Source organism: Armigeres subalbatus, chromosome 2 (genome assembly GCF_024139115.2).
Source record: "Armigeres subalbatus isolate Guangzhou_Male chromosome 2, GZ_Asu_2, whole genome shotgun sequence".
NCBI classification, from domain to species: domain Eukaryota; kingdom Metazoa; phylum Arthropoda; class Insecta; order Diptera; family Culicidae; genus Armigeres; species Armigeres subalbatus.
This window is the reverse complement of record NC_085140.1, coordinates 151139424-151164624: the sequence shown is the minus strand read 5'-3', so window position 1 is coordinate 151164624 and position 25201 is coordinate 151139424. Positions and strand designations below refer to the sequence as shown.

Genomic DNA, 25201 nt, shown 5'->3' with positions numbered 1-25201 from the left:
ACGTTTGGCCGACAATTCCATGACATCCACGAAACAAATAAATTCTCGCTTAACTTTTCAATATGACCTAAGTAACATTTTTTCATGAATTTATTTGAATACTGCAATCAATAGCTTGTTGTTCATGTTGTTCTGTTGATTGTGCTATTTAAGATCACTCCTGACAGAATCCAAGTTTCAAAGTGCTCGCGTTTTCGGGGGCACACCACTCGATACGGAGGTGGCGCTCAACTGTCATTTTTGTCACTGTCAAGCATGAGTGAAACAATAAAAATGACAGTTGGGCGTTGCACTTTGAAACTTGGATTCCGTCAGGAGTGACCTTAAATAAATTCATGAAAAAAATGTTACTTAGGTCTTTTTGAAAAGGTAAGCGAGAATTGATTGGATCTGTTGAAAATCGTACCCCGGCTGCTACACCCGGCTCTCCGCATGACACCTTCTAGCGCAGTGTTGAACAACAGGCACGAAAATCCATTCCTTTGTCCTAGTCCCCGGCACGATTCGAACGAACTGGAGTGTTCGCCCAAAATCTTTATACAGTTTTGCACACCATCCACCGTTACTTTGATCAGTCTGGTAAGCTTCCCAGGGAAGCTGTTACCGTCCATAATTTTCCGTAGCTCTACGCAGTCTATACTATCGTATGCCGTCTTGAAATCGACCAACAGATGATGCGTTGGGATCTGGTATTCACGGCATTTTTGGAGGATTTGCAGTACAGTAAAGATCTGGTCCGTTGTCGAGCGGCCGTCAACGAAGCCGGCTTGATAACTTCCCATGAACTCATTAACTATTGGTGGCAGCTGACGGAAGATGATCTGGGATATCACTTTGTAGGCGACATTAAGCACCATTCTTCGAAAATTCTCACACTCCAGCTTGTCGTTTTTCTTGCAAACGGGGCATATGACCTCTTCCTTCCACTCCTTCGGTAGTTGTTATTTCACATATTCTGACATTCAGTTTGTGCAGAAAAGTTACCAGCTTTTTCGGGCCCATCCACCGATGAGCTCAGCTCCAATACCATCCTTCTCAGTTGCTTTATTGGTCTTCAGCTGTTGGATTGCATCCTTAACTTCCCTCAAGGTGGGGTTGGTTGGCTTCCATCGTCCGCTAATCTGACGAAGTCATCTCCTCCCCTGCCTTGACTTTCACTGCCTGTACTCTCAGCGCCATTTAAATGTTCATCGTAGTGCTGCTTCCACCTTTCGATCACCACACGTTCGTCCGTCACGATGCCTCCATCTTTATACCTGCACATATCGGCTCGTGGCACGAAGCCTTTGTGGGATGCGCTGAGCTTCTAATAAAACATGCGTGTTCCTGTTCCATCTCCTCACACTCCGCTTCTTCCTGGCGGCGTGTTTTCTCCTGGAAAAGGCGGGTCTGCTGTCTTTGCTTCCGTCTATAACGTTCCACGTTCCGCCGTGTACGTTGCAGCAATGCGACTGTCCGCGCTGCGTCCTTCTCCTTCAGAATCTGTCTGCACTCTTCGTCGAACCAATCGTTCCGTCGACCACATCGTTCCCGCTACGTCGTTAATGGCTGCTTTAACTGTTTTCCAGCAGTCCTCAAGAGGGGCCCCTTCGATCTCACCCTCTTCCGGCGAGAAGAGAATTTTCGTTCATCAATCAGAACGTGATCGGTTTATGATCCTGTCTGCATTGGTGATTCTCAGGTGTAGCGATACGGAAGGGTGTGTTGGAAGTAGGTGTTGCGAATGGACATATTCTTGGAGGCAGTGAAATCAATTAGTCGTAGGCCGTTTCTCTTTTTTTCAGCCGGTGTGCGTTCAGGTTTCCATTAGTCAATCTAAACTCTTTCTCTTGGCCAACCTGTGCGTTCAAATCTCCTATTTCCGATTTTGATGTCGTGGCTTGCGCAGCTGTCGTACTCACGTTCCAGCTGCGCGTACAATGCGTTCAGTGCTTCCGGACTTTGGGCTATGGACGTTGATTATGCTAAAGTTGAAAAACCGGCCTTTGGTTCTCATCCTGCGCATTCTCTCATTGATCGACCACCACCCGATCACGCGTCTGTGCATACCGCCCCTCACTATGAAAACTGTTCCCAGCTCGTGTGTGATGCCTCAGTGCTGGTAGATGGTATGATCACCTCTAAACGTTCGTACTATTGATCCCGAAACCACGGTCCTTGAGCACATCGGCGAGTATGTGTGGGCTGATGAAGTTGAGAGATTTGCAGTTCCACGAACCGAGTTTCCAATCGCTAGTCCTTTTTCGTCGTAGTTGTTCTTCCGATAGAGCCGGTTCGTATTCTCTCGCTGATTATTCATTGCTGTTTATTTTTAAATGCTGGTTTGCCAGGATGCTGGGTCATTAGGCCGAACGATCATTAGGCCGAATGAGAACTGGGTGAGAACTGAGTGAGAAGCGATTAGTGTACAATGAGGAAGAGGTAGAAAGGAAGAATGAAAAAGAAGGAAGAAGTATGAAGGAAGAAGGAAGATGGAAGATGGAAGAAGGGAGAAGGAAGAAGGAAGAAGGATGAAGGAAGAAGGAAGAAGGAAGAAGGAAGAAGGAAGAAGGATGAAGGAAGAAGAAAGAAGTAAGAATGAAGAATGAAGAATGAAGAAGGATGAAGGAAGAAGGAAAAAGGAAAAAGGAAAAAGGAAAAAGGAATAAGGAAATGGAAAAAGGAAGAAGCAAAGAAGGAAGAAGGAAGCAGGAAGAAAGAAGGAGGAAGAAAGAAAAAGGAAAAAGGAAGAAAGAAGAAGACAGATAGAAGAAGGAAGATTTAAGAAGGGATAAATAAGAAGGGGTAAGATGCAGAAAGAACTTTTCATTTTTTCCTTCTTGCTTCTTTTTGTTAATTTGGCCTAATGGCCATTCGGCCTAATACCGTTCGGCCTAATGACCGTTCGGCCTAATGACCATTCGGTCTAATGACCATTCGGCCTAATGACCTTCGACCAAATGGCCTTCAGCCTAATGGCCTGACACCGGCTTGCCAGCAGGGCCTGACAAAAAACTGCTAAATTTCCGGAGGACCATTCCGCCTAATTTCCGGTGGACCATGGTTCACAATTTCGCTCAGAGTCCTTCGCTGGCACTTGGACAATGATCAGCCACCCCTGACGTGGGGAGCAAGTTTCTGGTATGCTGAAAATTTTGGTGAAAATTTACCGAATTTTGATTTTTAGCGCTAGTGTTCATTCCACTAGATGTAGAATCACTTTGTTTACGTAGTGTAAGCCAACGCCATTGCTAGGTGAGATTGAGTTTGGTTGTCGGGCAGTCTGCGTTGGTGGCGCTGAGGAGCTTTATGAACGTTTTCAACGCCTTCATGTCTGTTCTATGTGCTTTATTTAGTTTCCTGAAATAAATGGGAACGCTCGGATGGCTCGGAATCAACTAGTTTATTTTCTTAACAGGTATAAGGACAAGTATAGTACGGGCATCTAGGTATGACAATATACATTACTTTTGCACAAACATACCCGTTGCCGTTGCCGTTGAGTGTGTTAGCAGTTCACGTGTTGTTTGACTAAGACCAAAAAGAGTCAGGAACGTAGCATGCCAAACTAGATACTACGTTTGTACAAAGAGTAGTGATATGGTATAAGTAATGAAATAACATTTATTAGAGGTTGAGTAATTTATTGAAGCTAATAAAATAATAAATACAAGAAATTCGAAAAGTTTTGCACAATATTGCACCTATATACAGACGAATTGCCACTTGCCTATGGACCAAGGAACGCTTATCACAAAAACATTTCTAAAACCGTTGATTCTTGGTCGGTCTTTTCCTCAGTTGAACGGGCTCAGCGTTCACCGGCCTTCCATATGCTGTTGCTATGCTGGTGGATGAACCACCATCTCCGGTGCTGTATGAATTTGCAACGGCAACGGTTCCACTGTTGGCACCTCCAAGGTTGATTGGGAAGTAAACGTTGGGGATAGCAGAATTAGTTACTGCATTGCGGTGCCCGCCATGCTCCACCTCTTCGGCAGAGTCAGTTTGAGTATTTTTTATCTTTTTCTCTGGGATGAGACTTGACGCACCAACTGGAAGATCATCATCAGCGATTGGTTCTTCTGGTTCTGATTCGTAAAAAGCTGGCTCGTCCTCGACTGGTAGCTGATGTGGTGGAAAGGCAGCAGCTATGGGCTCTACATACGGGTCGTGAACCGGCAGATCTATATTATCTGCATCTGATTTGAATGGTACTTTTATAAGCTGTCCTGAATTTGTGTCGATTCGATAACTTACCATTCAGTTGAACTTCAGGAAATGCGGCTACACGTTGATTACGGAACTGCTGATACTGAGAGTGAAGTCCGTCTATTTTGTGTTTCGCTGTATTGTAAGCCAATGGTTGTTGATAATGATACATGAATGCTACAGCATGAGAGAAAATCCAATCAATGAAAATTTACAAGCAATTTGTAAAACGTCGGAGATTATATTTTTTTTTATCCTCACCATTTTGCGTGCGAATCATATAACTGCTGCTTGTTCCACACAGTATAGCAAAAATAGCAACACACTTAAACATTTTCACGAAACTTTTTTAATGTACTCCTAAATAAACGATCAATGATGCTATTAGTTTTCAAAAATTTTGAAATGAGCTTATGATAGGAGCTAAACTTATGCAACGCTTGGACAAGTTTCCTCCGATCACTGATGATCCTGCCATCGATTACAAGCAGTTTTATACCAATAATATAGTCAATCGATCGATTAGTATTCATGCGAAGTAACTTTTTATCGCCTGTTGCAGTAAAATTCGTACAAATGCCGATATCACATCTTTGTATTGATCTAAAATGATAGTGCGATAATTTGTTTAATGTGCTATATTCATGAATGAAGTTGTTCCTGTACGCTTTACGTCAAGTCTCGGAAGCAGAAGCAACAAAAGAGATTCATCGGTCGATCTCTGTATTGCTTAAACTATCTACTCAATCTTCTAAAACATTTCGATTAGATTATTTAATTTTCATTAATAATAGCATAGGAGCATGTTATATATTAATGATATTCGCAAATTGATGTGGCTGAATTTGTGTTGTTTTTATTAACCTTTCCGTCCCCAACGTCTGTTTTTAAGGGCTTTCAAAAATCTAAACAGCTGTAAAAATCGCATTTCTTGACCGATTCTTTCGCAACAAGTTGCATTCCATCCGGATGGATCCCATGTTTTGATTTATACTAGTTTTGAGGCTATCCACAGTACGGTTCCAGAATTATTCCGGATTCCGTTGGGGTCAGTTGTCCCCGGAATAAGTGGCCATTTACAATTTTAAGTCAAAACAGGTCGTGCGACACCTCAAACTTCATGATTTCACAAAGCACTGATGGGAATCATATTGTTGGGGTTCCTGGTCCACTCGGACTCAATCTGGCCACATCGGTCACAATCCGGGGACCTACGGAATGGCCATTTTCTAAATTAATTCAAAATAGGTCGTGCGACACCTCAAACTTCATGATTTTACAAAGCAATAATGGGAATGATATTTTTGGGATTCCTGGCCCACTCGGATCCATTCCGGCCACAATCCGGAGGACCTAGGGAATCGCCATTTTCTAAATTTATTCAAAATAGGTCGTGCAACACCTCAAACTTCATGATTTCACAAAGCAATGATGGGAATGATATTTTTAGGGTTCCTGGCCCACTCGGACTCAATCTGGCCACATCGGTCACAATCCGGGGACCTACGGAATGGCCATTGTCTAACTTGATTCAGAATAGGTCGTGCGACACCTCAAACTTCATGATTTTACAAAGCAATGATGGGAATGATATTTTTAGGATTCCTGGCCCACTCGGATCCACATCGGCCACAATCCGGAAGACCTACGGAATGGCCATTTTCTAAATTTATTCAAAATAGATCGTGCGACACCTCAAACTTCATGATTTCACAAAGCAATGATGGGAATCATATTTTTAGGGTTCCTGGCCCACTCGGACTAAATCTGGCCACATCGGTCACAATCCGGGGACCTACGGAATGGCCATTTTCTAAATTGATTCAAAATAGGTCGTGCGACACCTCAAACTTCATGATTTTACAAAGCAATGATGGAAATGATATTTTTAGGGTTCCTGGCCCACTCGGATCCATTCCGGCCACAATCCGGAGGACCTACGGAAAGGCCATTTTCTAAATTTATTCAAAATAGGTCGTGCGACACCTCAAACTTCATGATTTTACAAAGCAATGATGAGAATGATATTTTTAGGGTTCCTGGTCCACTCGGATCCATTCCGGCCACAATCCGGAGGACCTACGGAATGGCCATTTTCTAAATTGATTCAAAATAGGTCGTGCGACACCTCAAACTTCATGATTTTACAAAGCAATGATGAGAATGATATTTTTAGGGTTCCTGGTCCACTCGGATTCATTCCGGCCACAATCCGGAGGTCCTATGGAACGGCCATTTTCTAAATTGATTCAAAATAGGTCGTGTGACACCTCAAACTTCATGATTTCACAAAGCAATGATGGGAATGATATTTTTAGGGTTCCTGACCCACTCGGACTCAATCCGGCCACATCGGTCACATTCCAGGGACCCAGGAGTTCCAACGAAAATTTATACAGAAATTATACCGTAAATGAAATCAATAATGGAATTTTCGGAGGAATTCCTAGATTAATTCCCAAAGAAATCCTGAAAGAATTCCGGTGGAAACTTCAAGATTTCTACTGGGAGATCCTTCAGGAGTTTTTCCGAAAATTCCTTCTTGAGTTCCTCCGGGAGTTCCACCGGCAGTTCCTCAAAGAGTTCCTGCAGGATTTTCTCCGAGAATTATTCCGGTAGTTCTATCGGCAGATCCCACGGGGGTTCCTCTGAGAATTCATCCGGGAATTTCTCCAGAATTTCCTCCGAGAATTCATTCAATCTTTCTTTCTGGAATTCATTTAGGCTTCTTCGGGAATATATATAGAAATTCATCCAGAAACTCCACCGAGAATTTCTCGGGGAGCTCCTCAAGGAATTCTCCGGGAGGTCCTCTGATGATGATGATCCAGCTACATACCCCTAGAAAAGTTTCAGCTAGACGAGATTTGTCTATAAGATGAATTATCCAAGATTTTTTCCGAGGATTCTTCTGGTAGTTTCACTGGCAGTTCCTCCGGGGGTTCATTTGAAAATTCTCCCGGGAGTTTTTTCAGAAATTCCTCCGGAAGTTATTTCAAGAATTCCTCCGAGAGTTCCTCCGGGAATTCCACAGGCAATTCATCCGGGTGTTTATCCGGGAACTCCTTCGGGAGTTCCACCAGTAGCTCTTCCAGGAAATCATGCAGGCTTTTTTTAGGAAATCATTTAGGCCTTCTTCAGAAATTTAGCTGGAAATTCCTCCCAAAGTTCTTCCAATAGTTTCTCTGGGAGTTCCTCTAGGAATTCTTCTAAGAGTTCCTCCTGAAATTCCTCCAGGAGTTCTTACGGGAGTCCTTCCGGCAGTTGTTAAGGGAATTTTTCCGGGAGGTCCACGAGCATTTTCTATGAGCATTCCTTCGGAAGTTTCTACGGCAGTTCCTCCGAGTGTTTCTCTAAGAAGGAACTCCTGGAGTAATTTCCGGAGGAGCTCCCGGAGGAATTTCTGGAGAAATTATCAGAGGAACTTCCGGTGGAACTTCTGGAGGAATTTCTTAAAGAACTACAGGAAGAATTTCAAGAGTAACTCTCGTAAGAACTCCTGAATGAACTTCCGTAAGAGTTCCAGAAGGAACTCCTGGAAGAATTCTCAAAGGATTTCCCGGAGGAACTCCAGGAGAAATTCTCCGAGGAACTTCTGGAGGATTTTGTAGATAAATTCCCACCATAAGCCTGAATGAATTCCCGGAGGAGCTACTGGTGGAAGTCCCGGAGGAATTTTCAGAGGAACTTCCGAAATTCCATTTCCCGTGAAATTCCTGCCATAGTGCCATATATCCTCCAGGAATTCCCTGTGAAGTTCTTGAAGGGATTTCCGGAGGAACTCTTGGAAAAACTCCTGGAGGACCTCCGGAGGAACTCTCACAAGCACTTCCGGAAGAATTCTCACAAGGAAGTCCTGAACTAATTCTTGGAGAAGTTCATGAAAGAATTTCTGGATAAATATCTGAAGGAATTCCAGGAAAAATGCCTGAAGGAATTAATACAGAAATTCCTAGATGAAATGCTGAAGAAATTACCGGATGAATTCCCGGAGGTTAGTTCTGAAGAAATTCCTGGAAGAGCTCTTGGAAGATATCTTGGAGGAACTCTCAAATTAATATCCGAATGAAATTCTGGAGTAAATTTCTAGTGAAGTCCGGAAAGCATTCTAGGACAATTTCGCGGAAAAATTTCGGGAGTAATTCCTGGAGAAGTACCTGAAGCAATTCCCGGGAAAATACCGGAAAGAATTTCCGAGGAAATACATGGACGAATTCCTGGAGAAATTTCTAAAGAAATTTTTAGATGAATTCTTGAAGGATATTCTGAAGTAATAGCGGAAAGAATTCCAGAATGAAATCCTAGAGGATTTCGCTATTAAATTTATGGAGGTATTCCCGGAAAAAACTCCTGAAAGTTATCCTGGGGGAATTAACGGAAGAATTCCTGGAGGAATGCCCGGAGAAGTTCCTAGAAGAATTTCCGAAGGAATTTCTTATAGATTTACAAGTGAAATTATGGAGCGAAATCGGAGGATTTCCGTCATAAATTTCTGAAGAAACTTCTAGTGGAATTTTGGGAGGAAATTCCATTTGTATTCTTGAAGTAACTTTCGAATGTATTCCTGAAGAAAATGCCGGAGATTTTTCTGGAAGAATAGCCTTAGAAATATCCAGAAGAAAAAATTGGAGAAGAAAAGATATCTTCAAGGAATTTCCTCATGAATTTCCTAAAAAAAACAAATTTAGTGAGAGGTTTCTAGATAAGGAGAATTTACAATTACATGAGAAAAATTTTCTAACGGTTTTCAGAGGAATTTGTGGATAACTTTCCGGAGAAATTTAGAAGTTCCTAGGGGAGCTTCTAGAAGAATTTCAAGGAGAATTCTTGAGCCCGAAGTTTTTCGAGTTGTTTTGGCCCAACCTACCCCCTCTGGCTACGCCCTTGTATCATTCCCATCATTGCTTTGTAAAATGATGAAGTTTGATGTGTCGCACGACCTATTTTGAATCAATTCAGAAAATGGTCATTCCGTTCGTTCCCGGATTGTGACCGATGTATCCGGATTGAATCCGAGTGGGCCAAGAACCCTATAAAATTTATTCCCATCATTGCTTTGTGAAATCATGAAGTTTGAGGTGTCGCACGACCTATTTTGAATAAATTTAGAAAATGGCCATTCCGTAGTTTATCCGGATTGTGGCCGGAATGGATCCGAGTGGGCCAGGAACCCTAAAAATATCATTCCCATCATTTCTTTGTAAAATCATGAAGTTTGAGGTGTCGCACGACCTATTTTGAATCAAGTTAGACAATGGCCATTCCGTAGGTCCCCGGGTTGTGACCGATGTGGCCAGATTGAGTCCGAGTGGGCCAGAAACTCTAAAAATATCATTCTCAGCATTGCTTTGTAAAATCATGAAGTTTGAAGTGTCGCACGACCTATTTTGAATCAATTTAGAAAATGGCCATTCTGTAGGTCCCCGGATTGTGACCGATGTGGCCAGATTTAGTCCGAGTGGGCCAGGAATCCCAAAAATATGATTCCCATCATTGCTTTGTGAAATCATGAAGTTTGAGGTGTCGCACGACCTGTTTTGACTTAAAATTGTAAATGGCCACTTATTCCGGGGACAACTGACCCCAACGGAATCTGGAATAATTCTGGAACCGTACTGTGGATGGCCTCGAAACTAGTATAAATCGAAACTTGGGATCCATCCGGATGGAATGCAACTTGTTGCAAAAGAATCGGTCCTGAAATGCGATTTTTACAGCAGTTTAGATTTTTGAAAGCCCTCAAAAACAGACGTTGGGGACGGAAAGGTTAACAAAAGCCATTTGCACTCCAATGTTTGTTCTTAATTGTTATGGATATAACTATCTACATATTATATCTCAATCATTTATTTGTTGACCTAGTTACCAATATTGCACGCTAATCAAAATACTTTAGAGGCTGTCCAGTACCCACGTGGTCATACAGTAAGTCATTAGATATAAAGTCTGTCGAATTCACTGACAGGTTACTAACAATTAACGGGATTCAATCGAATATGAAGCTTCAAATGCTCTTGAATTAATGGAGATTATAGATAGAGTTGATATTTTTTTTATAAAATTAGAAAATGAATAATAGAGAAAAGCTAAAGTCTAAAGAAAAAGCTAAAGTAAGTCGGTCCGGGATTTTTTGAATGCAGGAATTGCCGTTTAGGTTTTTCAACATTTTTCCTGTATGGGAATTAACATATATAATGCACATGCACGCTCTTAACCCTCAAAGCCTGAACGTACGATTCATGCTTTCACATAATCACTAAGCAAATCATCAACTTCTGCATTTCTGAACCGATTGTGGCAATCAAGCCCCTCAAAACAATCGTTCAGATTTTTAGTTTCTGGAAATGGAAAAATATTTTGGCCATTTGGTTCCGGAAATATTCCTGGGTGTACTGGGGTAGGTTTTTTGGCACTCGTGGGCAGTGTTGTCCTACATTCAGGGCAAAAAAAATCTGCTCTTTGATTTTACTCCATCTAAACGATTTTATAGTCTCAACTAAGTAAGTTCAACTAATACAGTCGCCTCTCCACATCTCGATATTGAAGGGACCATCGAGATAGGGAGAGATCGAGGAATGGAAGGAAAATTGAAATGGGTACTAGATCCAAAAAAGCTCGTTGCTATGAAAAACGACAACAAAACAAATGTCGTTTGCTGTTGTTGATGTGTTTGTTATTATCCAAAGATGGTCTAGTAGTCTGAAAATCTGACCATATCGACATGAGGAGAGTGAATCCTGAACAAAATATGATCAGAACCCATCGAGATAGAGAGATATCGAGATAGGGAGGTTATCGAGATGTAGGATGTATTGAGGAAACCATCGACATAGGGAGAGATATCGAGATATAGAACATCGAGATGTCGAGAGTCGACTGTAAAAGGATATTTGAATTTTCTAAATGTCATGGCAAACTGTCAAAAAAATGCACTCCAGAGCCACAGGAGCGCGCGCTCTGAAAATACACTGGAGTGTTTTCACTGGCATTATTAGGAGTCGAAGCATGCCTTGATTGCTACCGGTCGCAATTTTTTTCATGCTGTCAAATATTTTATCAAAATTTTCGAATTATTTGTCTCATTCTTATTTGTACTTCAGTGATAAAAAAAAGTGATATCTAATTAATATTGATAAGGACGGCTGCAAGTGAAATATGCTGGATGAATGTCCATCAGCTCCAGACTGTTGGCTGGCTCCCCGAATGAGTGTGGCTAAGAGTGACGTTTTTCACGGCCTAAAGGAAAAATGAAGAGGACGACCAATACGACAATGATGAAAAACGGAACAGGACAGGCCCGCGCAGGACAATCTGAAGAACTGAAGTGTGGGCGCAATGCCGTCAATATCACAGCAGGGATTTTTCATAAAGGTAGCTGATTCAACGGTTCGCTCGTTATTTTTGGTATGAAACAGGCGATAACCGTCATAAGGTAAAGGGTTTCAACAACAAGGTGAGCACAAAATATTATTACCATATACTTGGAAGGATCCTTCGCGACCGTTTTTCCTGCTGAATATAAGTATTGATAATATCCCTTTCCTGTGCACATGTCTTCATACAAGCCTAAACACGTCTTCGGTCAACAAATAAGCCTAATACAGTTCATGAGTCATGTGTCTAGCCCCTCATCGTTCCATACAAAAGTATTATACGCTTTTTACCTCGATCACACTAAAGAACTGATAATCTTTCTTCTCTATGATGTTTATGCTTCATGGCTATAATTTATTAATTTATTGAAGACTCTTATATTATACTGCATTCATGATAATTTGAAAAAAAGAAAGAAAAGTATGCTTTGTTATTAATATATTTTAAACATTTTTTAGATATTATCTTTATTCCATATGTTCACATATTATCTAAATTTAATTCATTCTGTCTATTTATTTTTTGCATAACTATATATTTTATATATTTTGAAGTTACTCCTGTGAAGTTTTTCGTCAGTTTTCTGCGTTTAGTGCACGGCCGAAATAACATTATTTTTTTAGTTTTACGAGATTTAATTCATTTACTGCAAATTGCGACAGCATGAGTTTGATTCATTCAGCGAATAAATAGAACACTAGTGGTTTCGCTTCATCTTTAATCGGGTCAAATCTTAAATTAATTCAAATTCATCACGAGCATGAAAAAAAAATAGAATGCTAATCTTGACGAAATTTAAATTTATTTTGAATGAATGAATGGAAAAATATGTCAAATAATTTACTTTCATCTGATTTTCATTACTTTTTTTTCTGTGGAGTGCATATTTGATCGTGTTTTGTATTGGACGTAGAACGTTCGGAGATCGCGTTCAGACGTGTTTTCTTCAGTAAGCAGAACGATCGGCCGGTCATCGAAATTTTGTTCTGCTTTGTGCGGTAAGCAGAACGATCGGCCGGTAACCGAAATTTTGTCCTGCTTCGTGCGTATGTGTAAATTAATTATCGCGTCTAGACATGTTTTCTTCAGTAAGCAGAACGATCGGCCGGTCATCATAGTTTGATTCTGCTTTGTGCGGTAAGCAGAACGATCAGCCGATCAGCGAAATTTTGTTCTGCTTTGTGCGGCCTTTAAAACAAACTACACGCTATACACGGCATACCGTTTACCAAAACGAACCCTGCCACACTCCCTACCCCATATATCCAACATCCCAGTGATATCTCGTGGAAGTGCAGATGACTCGTCGGCTTCTATCAAAGCGAGTATCACGTCAACAATTTTACCTATTCCTAATTGACCTGCATTCGGACACTGGTGTTGGTGCCGGCGCTGGTGTTGCTTATTTTTGGATCACCATGTTCGTACACATTGAGGATGATGTTAATCCCAAACTTCATCTGTTGGTTCTCTGTGTAACTACAGCTGACCTGGCAATAACGGAGTAGCAACCGTGGGCGGTCAATCATGCTCATGCTCATGCTCATGGAGTGTTTTCACTGGCATTATTAGCATAATTTCACAAATCAAGATCAATGGAGCTCATATTGAGGGTTTCTGAACAAGTAAGACATGGTCCGGAATCTACCAGAATAGTCCCTCTGGGGAAAATGATCAATGTGATCATTTATGAAGCCTTGCTTATGACATCTCACACTTCCTGATTTTGCACAAGCAACGGAGTTAATTCTGAGAGTTTCTGGACAAGTATGTCATGTTTCGAAATCTCCCGAACGGATGCCCCCGGAGGAAATAGCCATTTTTGATCAGTTGTAGAGCCTCCTTAGCCGTGCGGTAAGACGCGCGGTTACAAAGCAAGACCATGCTGAGGGTGGCTGGGTTCGATTCCCGGTGCCGGTCTAGGCAATTTTCGGATTGGAAATTGTCTCGACTTCCCTGGGCATAAAAGTATCATCGTGTTAGCCTCATGATATACGAATGCAAAAATGGTAAACTGGCTTAGAAACCTCGCAGTTAATAACTGTGGAAGTGCTCAATGAACACTTAGCTGCGAGGCGGCTCTGTCCCAGTGTGGGGATGTAATGCCAATAAGAAGAAGAAGAAGAAGTAGAGCCTTGCTTATGACATTTTTAGTTATTCGATATATTTGACATATTTCGATATATTTCGGATTACCGTTCCTCCGGAGAAAATACCTATTCTTATCATTTTCAAACTCCAGCCTACGCTATGACAAACTGCATGTTTTGTATTCAAAATTAGAACAATAAAATCAAAATTGAGGATTATTCCATGTATTAAACATGCCCCAGAGTAGGTACAAAGTCCTTTGATGGAGGACCATTGTTGTATCAGTAATTAGCCAATTTTATAACTAGTGAAACATCATGATGCTGTTTATTTTCTTATAAATAAAATTATGAAGTTTGACTTGTTGCAAATTTAAAAATTGAGTAAACGGATTTCCAAATATGTATGGGTGCCCCGTAATGACCTGCAAGCTTCTAGGATCAATGAAGCTATCGAAGGCCCAGAGACCATTTTTAACAAATTTAAAAAAGGTTGTTAAGCCATTTTGTTTTTTTTTGTCATTTTTAACAAAACTTCAATGGATTGCTGCGCTACTGAGGTAACACCAGAAGCTATTTTGTTGAAGATCCAGACTTTCAGATGTTTCCGAAACATGACCATCTTGTCCAAAGATCACAAAGTCACGAAGACTATCATGTCGCATGCGATGATTTAAAAATAATCGAGATTTATCATTTTGTGCAGAACATACAATCCCAGAAAATTCTGAACCATGTCCAACTTGTACAAAAACTACAGAAAAGCTACATGTAGCTTTTGTTTCTGACGATAAAGGTGAGTGCTTTCCTTTTCATTCAGTGATGCTAAAACGGCATTTTCCCCCTCGTTCGAGAGAGGGGGCAAATACGTGGAATTTATTCAGCTTTGGCAACTGTGTTCAATTCGTCGGTGACAGTTTCCGGGAGCGTGGAGAAGTGCCACTAAGCCTTGTGGCAATGGAGTTCCGATGGGAGTCTCCAGGACGCAAGGCAACTGTGTTTGTTTTCTCCATTATCACTGTGTTGGGGCGAATGAAGCAGAGCTGGGAACACGGACTCATCGACTCCTCGCTTTACCACTGGGCTCTCACATGACAGCTGGGCTGTCACGCGACTGATGCCACGTCAGCAGTAAAATGTAATTTCCGCCTTTCCTCGTCAGATGTGCGTGTACGTTTGTTTTAATAAAGTTAGTTTTAATATTTGAATCCGCGTACGTTTATTTCGTAAAGAAAGTATTCGCGGCCACCTCAACGCGGATTCAAAAGTGGCGACTCGGTTCTCGCGTTTTTTATGTTCGCAAAGTTAATAGGCGAAAAAGAAAACTGAAGAAAATCGCGCCTCCCACGCGGAAAAGGAAAAGGCTGGTGGTGGAAGAAAGTCCGGAACGAACTTCTTCTCCGGTGAAGATGAGCCAACAACAGCAGTCGATTCCCACCGAAGCGTTGATTCTGCAGATCCTCCAACAATTGCAGCAGCAGCAGCTCGTCACAAACCAACTTCTCAACAACCATCGGGAGTCACAGGAGCAGCAAAGATTATTCATCCAGCAGCAAGGCGATGCTCTACGTAACCTTCAAGTGCAGGTACCGAACAGGCCGGAAGCGATTCTGGATTCGCTTGCTGGTAATATCAAAGAATTCCGGTGTGATGTCGAGGGCGGCGGCACATTTGCTGCTTGGTTCGCCCGGTATGATGATCTCTTTGCTCGTGACGCTGCTAGGTTAGACGATGCTGCTAAGGTTCGTCTACTGATGAGGAAGATGGGAATCGTTGAGCATGAGCGGTTTGTGAGTTTTATCATGCCAAGGGTACCCAAAGACTTCACATTTGATGAAGTGGTGACCAAATTGAAGAGCTTATTCGGTGCGGGGGAGTCGGTGCTGAGCAAGCGTTATCGCTGTCTGCAAGTGTCCAAGAGCCCGACAGAAGATTATATTTCATACGCATGCCGTGTTAATAAGTGTTGTGTCGAATTCGAGTTACAAAAGCTTTCCAAAGAAGAATTCAAAAGCCTGGTATTCGTGTGTGGATTAAAATCTGAAGCCGACGCTGAAGTAAGAACTAGGCTACTTTCTCGGATCGAAGAGCGGACAGACGTTACGTTGGAGCAATTGTCTACGGATTGCTCAACCTTCGACATGACACGGGTATGATCGAAGGAAGTGCTAGCTCAGTGAACCAGATAAAGCGACATCAACGATTCCATAAGCGTTCTGGTTCTATGCAGAAAAGTTCGTCAAAGCAACAGCCACCAAGAAGCACTCCAAAAAGACCATCGGGTCCGTGCTGGAGTTGTCAGAGATTGCAGTTTCAAGAATCATCAGTGTGTGGAATGCAAGCGGTATGGCCACAAGGAAGGCTATTGTGCAAGTGCGACAAAGCCACCTTCTCGTCGACCGTTCAAGCGAAGGTCCCACAACATTACGGTGGAAACGAAAATAGTGACAGTGTCGGTCGATATGGTTCGCAGCCGACGTAGTGCTGAACGACATGTGTGTGCGGTTACAGTTAGAACCTGCTTCGGACATTAGTGTGATATCTGTGGACACTTGGAAACGGATAGGAAAACCTCCGTCACGATTGCCGGTCAGAAGCAGCATCCGGGAACAATTTGAAGTTAATGTCGGAATTTGATTGTTCGATTACGGTAAACGGTGTGACTCGAGTCGGTACAGTTTTTGTTGTGAATCGCGACCTGCATATTTTGGGGTTGGATTTGATAGACGCTTTCCAGTTAGATGCGGTACCAATCAATGCGTTGTGTAATAATGTCACAAGTTCACCCACAATCGTAGAACGATTGAAGACTGAGTTCCCGGAAGTATTCAGCCTTTCGTTGGGAAAGTGCTCGAAAGTGGCTGTGAAACTAGAACTGAAGCTGAATCAACAACCAGTGTTCCGTCCTAAACGTCCGGTGGCGTACTCGGTGTATCAAGCGGTGGATGACGAATTGGATCGACTCGAGCGGATGAAGATAATAACGCCAGTGGACTACTCAGAGTGGGCCGCTCCGATTGTGGTTGTCCGGAAGACCAACGGTAATATTCGGATTTGTGGGGACTACTCTGTGGAGAATGAGATGGGTACAAGAACAAATTTAAAATACTTGCCCAGAAATGATTATTGTCATTTAATTATTCATAGCAGTTTTTATAATTTGCGGAAATGTTATGCTCTGTTTTGGCGTGTTTTTATTAAACGTGTAGAGGGCTAACATAAATTCAGTGACGGACGGCTTAGCCCGATCAATTTTCGGAGAAGGATCGTAACACAACGAAATACCAAAAAAAGTCAGTTTGCTGAGTACTGTTAAGACGGACGGTCGAGTCTGGCACGCTCGTCCGGGTCACTGGGTTAAACGATGCACTTCAGCCGAATCAATACCCCCTTCCGCTACCGCAGGATATTTTTGTGAAGCTAGGTAACTGGGTAACTGTAAAATCTTTTGTATCATCGACATGTCGGAGTCGTATTTGCAGTTGGAAGTCGACGAAACCTCCAGCAAGCTGCTGTCTATAAATACACACCGGGGCATTTACAGTGTGAATCGTCTTGCGCCCGGAGTTAAAGCAGCACCGCATCGTCCAGGTAGCTTAAGACCTGTTAACATATAACATAGCATCGACAACTTGCTGGAACGCTCCCGGTGCGATGTCATCGTTGGAGGCAAAGACGAAGAAGAACATTGGCAGAATTTAGTGGCACTATTTCGTCGGCTTCAGGGGTTTGGTTTTACGGTGCGATTGGAAAAATGCTCGTTCGGTCAGGGCCAAATAAAATATCTTGGTCACTTATTTGATCAGCATGGCGTCCGGCCAGACCCAGCGAAGGTCGAAGCAATCAAGCAAATGCCTGCACCTGTTGATATGTCGGGCGTGCGTGGTTTCCTAGGAGCGGTAAACTTCTATGGCAAATTTGTGCCAAACATGCGGCACGATACCCGTTGGACCAGTTGTTGAAGGCGGGGGCAAAGTTCGAGTGGACCGCCGAATGCCAAGCCGCTTTCGACAAGTTTAAGGAAATACTGACGTCCGACCTGCTTCTGACGCATTATAACCCAGCTTTAGAGATTATTGTTGCAGCGGATGCGTCGTCGATTGGTCTGGGTGCCACGATCAGTCATCGTTTTCCAGACGGGTCGATAAAAGTTGTTCAGCATTCATCGAGAGCGCTCACTGCTGCCGAGCGTAATTATAGCCAAATAGATCGAGAAGGATTGGCTATAATATTTGCAGTAACAAAATTTCATCGTATGGTGTTTGGTCGGAAGTTCCGGCTGCAAACGGACCACGCACCACTTCTGCGGATTTTCGGGGCCAAGAAAGGTATACCCGTGTATACAGCCAACCGGCTGCAGCGTTGGGCACTGATGTTGCTCATGTATGATTTTACGATCGAATATGTGGCCACGGATAAGTTCGGTCAGGTGGATGTCTTATCACGTCTAATAAATACTTAAACACGCTAAACCATACGAAGACTACGTTATAGCAGCCGTTTCGCTTGAAGATGATTTCAGCTTAGTCGCATTTGATTCGTTCAACGTTCTGCCACTCAATTTCAACGATGTTCAACAAAACACCGAAAAAGACCCTGTCCTCGGCAAGGCGTTGAGATTCATACCGAAAGGTTGGGACAAAGCTCCAGCGTTTACGGCAGACCACGAGTTGCATAAGTTGTACAGTCATCGAGACTCACTGACGTCCATCCAAGGCTGCATAATTTTCGGTGTGCGGCTTGTCATCCCGAGGCAATTACGACCCCGTTGCCTGAAGCAGCTACATCAAGGGCACCCTGGGATCCAAAGAATGAAAGCCGTTGCCCGAGCGTATGTTTATTGGCCTTCTATCGACAATGAAATTTCGGATTTTGTGAAAGCGTGTCCTCACTGTACCCTGGTCGTTAAGTCTCCAGCGCATGTGGCACCAATTCCTTGGCCAAAATCACAACGGCCATGGCAACGTGTGCATGTCGATTATGCAGGCCCTCTCGGCGGGGATTATTTTCTTCTGGTAGTGGACTCGTACTCCAAGTGGCCGGAAGTAGTACAAACAACCCGGATTACCGCACCGGCAACTATAAGGATCCTTCGCAGTCTTTTCGCCCGCCTAGGGATGCCGGAAACACTCGTCTCCGATAACGGCACCCAATTTACGAGTGCAGAGTTTGCCAAGTTTTGCAGCACCAATGGCATACACCATATCACCACTGCACCGTTTCACCCCCAATCCAATGGGCAGGTGGAGCGGTTTGTAGATACATTCAAGCGTGCAACGAAGAAAATTCGCGAAGGAAAAGGGTCAATGCAGGACGCTTTGGATCTGTTCTTGTTGACTTACAGGAGCACACCCAACCCGTCTGCACCGGTTGGTTTATCACCTGCGAAACAATGTTCGGTCGGCGAATTCGAACAAACTTGGAGCTACTACGACCACCGTCCAACCGTTCGACAGAAGAAGAAGTGAATCCGATAAACCGTCGTTCATTTCAACAAAATGATATGGTCTACGTGAAGCTGTATAGCAGAAACAAATGGAGTTGGATACCAGGAACGGTTCTGGAAAAGATAGGAACAGTTATGTATAATGTGTGGACAGATAATCGTCATTTAGTACGCTCGCACGTGAACCAGCTAAGAAGACGTTCTTTGTCGCATTCTGGACCTGCACCAGAGTCAACCAAGCCAAGAAAGCATACAACGTTACCCTTGAATGTCCTACTATCTGCATGGAACTTGCAGGAATCAAATCAAGCTTCAACGCCTGTTTCTACGACGACTCCGAAATCTATCGGCATCATGAATGTCCCTTCGATATCACCTCCATTGGAAGGTACCTCTGGCCAGGCCGACCTTCCGAAACTCTCAACTCAAACATCATCGACTGAGTCCTCCAACATTGAGTTAGCAAGGACAAATACTCCTGTGGTTCAGCAGCCTCGACGTTCTTCGCGCATTAGAAAGGCATCCTTCGCGGTTCAAACTGTACGAACAGATTTAAGGGGGGAGATGTTGGGGCGAATGAAGCAGAGCTGGGAACACGGACTCATCGTGCGTGTATGTTTAATTCAATAAAGTTAGTTTTAATATTTGAATCCGCGTACGTTTATTTCGTGAAGAAAGTATTCGCGGCCACCTCAACGCGAATTCAACACACTGGTTGTCTGACAAAGTGAAACGGGGCTATTGATGCAATTTTACAAATTTTGCGAATGATTTCTTACTAAATTAATGATTTCGTGTGTGTTACTTCTACGTGAAGTTAAACGATTTACAATGATATGGAAATGCTAATATCATCTTCCAAACTTGGACGTACATGTTCATGATAGCATTAGAGGCGAAAGTATAGAATTGATAGTTCCGTTAGGATACGGCAGGCATGAAGAATGTTTTATAGAAGTCGATTTGAAAGCGAGCAGAGGGCAATATTTGTGATGATATAAATCGCACGACCTTTCTTCTGCCAAACTTCCGTATCAAGGGTTGGAAGAATATCAGTGTGGAAGCTGATATGTCTCCACTGGCAAAAGGAAGGTGGTTTGACTTGCTCATATGCCATCGCGTGCGGAAGGATTTGCTATCGACAAGTACTGTCTCCAAATTTCTAATATGACATCAGCATTTAGTCGAATAGGATTTTTATTGCACAGTTCTGTTTTCTCATTGCGTCCGTCTCGTCGCAACCAGCAGCTGCCTCGGAGAGAACAAAGCAGAGGCAGCCAGGAACAATTGGTGAACAGACAATGGCTAAAATTCTTGTTTATCGGGGCAACTGTTTTGTTTTTATCGGTGACGGATTCCGGGAGCGTGGAGGAATGCCGAGGGGCTTTTTTCAATGGATTGGAATCTCCTGGACGCAAAGGTGGAGTCGAGATTCATTGGCAAACCCATTGTTTGTGCAGAATTCTAGGTAATCCCGGGTGAAAATCGTTCGTTACTGGGCCGTCAAACAGCAAATGATATGCGTTTGCTAGAAGTCGGTGCAAAAGTGCATAATTGCGAGAGGCAGAACAAAATAGATATATTTCCGAAAATGCCCGGAGTAATGGATAAGTTTAGCGTAGATAAATCCGTTCTAGCAAAAATAAACGCTTACTACAACGTTCCCGCTGCGTTCCGCCAGGCGGCCAAACAAAGACTACATGAAGTGAAGGCCCGGGGTATAGAAGAAAGAGTTGAGAAAGCACCTCAATGGATTAGTGGCATGTCCGCTGTCGCTAAGGGTAAAGACGACTTCAGACTTGTGGTGAATATGGGGGCTCCGGATAGAGCCATAAAACGCGAGTATTATTCCCTTCCTTTGATGAACGACATGGAAGTTAAATTGTATGGAGCAAAGTTTTTCTCAAAACTGGATCTCACTAGCGCATATTACCATCACGAACTTTGCAAGCAATCTTGATATCTAACAACATTCCTTGCAGAAAACGGAATGTATGGTTGCACAAGATTGATGTTTGGGGTAAACTGCGCACCAGACATATTTCAAAGGGAATTGGCTCGTATTTTGAAGGATTTTCACAATGCTATATTATACATTGACGATATTTTAATATTCGCTGCGATATTGTTGCACATCACAGTTGCTCGCGTAATGGAGATTTTAAAGTCGAACAATCTTACGTTAAATGTGGAAAAATGTGAATTGGATAAAACTCACATCAGTTTCCCAGGTCACGAACTAGATGAAAACGGTTTCCACATCGATGAAGCTGTCTCCGAATTAAGTTTCCTTGGTCTTGCTTCGTTCATCAGCCCATACATTCAAGATTTCGCAAGCATCACAAACGCTCTGTGGAGCTTGGTTTCAGCTAAAGATCGGATTTGGGGAACGCAACAAAGCACTGTTTTCGATCTTATAAAAGAAAAAATAATAAACTGCACTGTTTTGTTAGGGTTTTTTTCTGACTCCGAAAAAACTTACCTTTATACATCTCCAAATGCATTGGGTGCGGTTCTTGTGCAAGAATCGGAAAATCATGAACATCCCGTGATAAGCTTTGCTTCAAAATCATTAACACCAACAGAAAAGCGGTACCCTCAAATTCAAAGAGAGGCACTCAGTACCGTATGGGCTGTTGAACATTTCTCATACTTTCTGCTGGGAAAACACTTCACATTGTGTAGGGGAAGTGGGGGTAGCACGCCCATAGGGGTTAAAACGCGCCACCCCTGAATAAGGTTAAAAATCCCCATTTTGATTATTTTCAATAGTCTATACGATAAAGCAATGAAAAATATTGCCATTGGATACATATATTTCATGATTTTTCTCTAGTTATACATGAAAAACTCGAAAAAACGATTTTTGCGTGTTTTGATGCAATTCTAGCTCGGTGGAATTTAGTCTTTCTGTCGCTGTTATACATTGATAAATTAATAATTGAGCCATGAGCCATGCTGCTTACTCGTGTTCTTTATGTTCCACACGAAATCGTCGTCAAAAATGGTTTTAAAACGATTTTATGGGCCTTCAAACTTCTGAGGTCGGTGTGGGGCATTACGCCCATGCTCATTTCATATGACCGAAACAGCTGAAACATTCGGTTAATTGCCTTAATGTAGGCAATTAAAATGAAAATCAGTACGATAAGCACATGCGCGTTTTAACCCATCCACTGGCGCATCTCACCCCGCATGGTTTCAAAATCATTTTTTTTCGGGTGCTTTTTAAAAATCAAATTTCTGTGCAATAAAATGGACAATTAGATATCTGTTATCGGTAGTCAGTCGCAGATATGCTGTTCTTCAGTATGCGCTGATGAAAACTGGCTGAAATGGTGGTTTTCATTGATAAAAATGGCATTTTCCTTAACGTGGGCGTCCTACCCCCAGTTCCCCTACAGATGCGAGGAGCGTTGCGTTTGTACTGAACAGATGTCGTGAAAACTCCAGAACAGCCCTTACGAGAGCAGATGGATGGGCACTGAGACTGAGCCCTTACAGTTACTCGTGCATTGCTATGAGAGGAAGTCGGCCTCTTTCTCGTGCCGTCCGTCGATCAGGTAAGTCGTGTGTGCTGGGCGACAGGTTGAAGCGGATGACCGAAGCGTCACAGAGATATCGCAAGCAAGGTTCGAACATAATCGAAATTTACCATTTTTCCCGGAAGGTTTCAGAACATGTCCAACTTAGTTGTCCAAGACTTAATATACGAATCAAACTTGTTTTGAAGAATCATTAAATTTGAGATGTCGGAAGCAAGATTTTATAACTGACCAAAATTGGTAATTTTCCCAGTAGCATCAGGATAGCTGAAAGTCCCGGAGCATATCCACTTGTAGATATTCTTCCAAAATGAGCTCAATTGATCTTCTTTTGCAAAATCATGAAGCATTAGCTGACGCAAGCAAGGCTTTATAATTGGTAAAAAATTGCCATTTTCCTCGGGGGCATCATTACAGAAAATTCCAGAATATGGTTCAATCAATCAAAGTTAATTGCCTATTTTCGGGGATTAAACTACCCGACTTGGACGTTAATTTACAATGTTTTGAAAACTCATATGTGAATATGTACTTTATGTGGAAGATATTGATTTGGAAAATGTATTGGAGATAACCACTTTCCCTTCGATGGGACTCGAACCCATGACCCTACAGTACGCTAGACTGGTGCTTTAACCAACTAAGCTGCGAAGGACCTCCATCGGCCTTCGCAACCTAGCGGCTACTGAACGAGCTCGAGATTCCCAAATTGAACGCATAGTCAAATCACTCGTAATCCATTTCTCAAGCCAACACTTCCACATGTTTATAGTACACGTTCACATTAAAGGAGCGTGAGTATTTAGAATGTCTGGCGGCTGTACACATTCTTCATCAGCAACTGTACTGATCAAAGGAGGTTGTGTAAGCTACTTGCCAGCCGGTCGTCAAGCTCAGACCCGACTTCATTGCGTAGGCAAGAGCACGCAACTCAGGTTCAGTTCAATCAAAGTTAAATGCCTATTTCCGGGGATTAAACCACCCGACTTGGACATTAATTTACAATGTTTTACACATAACGTACTTATTCACATATGAGTTCCCACAAAATTGTAAATCCAGAATATGTCCAACTTCTCCAGAAACTATCAAAATAAACTCCATTGTTCTTAATTCGCAACATCATGAAGTTTGAGATGTTGCAAGCAAGATTTTATAACTGAACAAAAATGCTTATTTTCCCTGGAGCTCCATTGATTTTCTTTTGCAAAATTATGTAGTTTGAGATGTCGCGAGCAAGGCTTTATGGCCGTGAGGTTAGCGACGTCAATCGTCTAGACGCATGGGCTGTGGAGTGTGGGTTCGATTCCCGCTCGGTAAAGAGAAAACTTTTTGTAAAGCGAAGAATTCTCGCTTAACTTTTCAAAAGGTCCTAAGTAACATTTTTTTCATGAATTAATTTGAGTACTGCAATCAAAAGCTTTCATGTTTTTCTGTTGATTGCGCTATTCAAATTAAATCATGAAAAAAAGGTTACTTAGGTCCTTTTGAAAAGTTAAGCGAGAATTCTCCACTGGTCCACTGGGTGTTGTGTAAATGTCCTGTCCGTTGTCTCATGCTAGATGTCAAGTGTTCAGTCTGTGAGACCTCTGGTCGAAGACGGTGATTCTGTCTTTAAAAAACCCAGATTAATCCACCTACAGTGAGATTTTGACCCTTCCTTAGTTAAAAGGATTTTTTTTCCAGACTCCAGTATTTAAAACGAGATAAAACTACTCAGATTCCCACGGTGATTTACCGTGAAAGTGACAAAATAATTGCCTACCCAAAGGCGGATGTCATGGGTTAAGTGATAACTCAACGAATGATAACGTACTGTACTTCATGCTGCCTATCTATAAGGCGCTCGTCGGATTGAATAACTATTGTGACATGGTTAGTAACTATCGTAACGTTGGTTGCATATATTGTACTCGTAATTTCCAGAGACCTCGATATTAATTAATCCAGAACTAACTAAATCAGTAATTGATCTGAGCGAAACTCAATAGCGTTCAATAATAACATATATTTCGCCTTATGGATGCCTAATTTGGTAAAACTAAACTTGTTCAATACCTTAAAAATGAGCGAGATTTGTATGGTAGTAAATTTCAGAATTTACACACATACCCACACATACATGCATACAAGTGAACTATTAGTGTCTCAAAACATGCTCACATTTGCTATCTAGCTTCCACTGAAGAAATTTTTGAAATTGGTTTTAAATTTTTAGGTTTTTTGCTTTTCGGAGAAGATTTTTTTGTACATGCTTCTATATGTTCCTCAATTAAAATCATTTGTTTCTTTGCAACAAATCAGAGAAAAAAGGCATAATTCGATATCATATCATTTGTTATAATTATATTTTTAATGTCAAAGTGATTTTTTTTTAAATACCATACATTTTATTCAATAATTCACGAGATTTCTTGATAGATAAATACGTAACACACCTGCGTAACGCATACAAAGTGAAATTATAGACACTTCCGAAGAAGGGTAAAAAATGATCGAAAATGGCATGTCCAACTTGTCCAGAAGCTTTCAAAGCAAGCTCCATTGGTCTTGTT

At 42.2% G+C, this 25201-nt stretch overlaps 1 protein-coding gene across 1 annotated transcript; it reads right to left on the bottom strand.

Moving 5' to 3' along the window:
* Positions 1–3744: 3744 nt before the first annotated feature.
* On the bottom strand, positions 3745–4363 carry LOC134209307 (uncharacterized). The gene is made up of 2 exons (XM_062685299.1): positions 4240–4363; positions 3745–4181 (listed from the first exon to the last, which is right to left on the bottom strand). Exons 1-2 carry the CDS (start codon positions 4361–4363, stop codon positions 3745–3747), a joined length of 561 nt encoding a protein of 186 aa, XP_062541283.1.
* Between the last annotated feature and the right edge of the window lie 20838 nt (positions 4364–25201).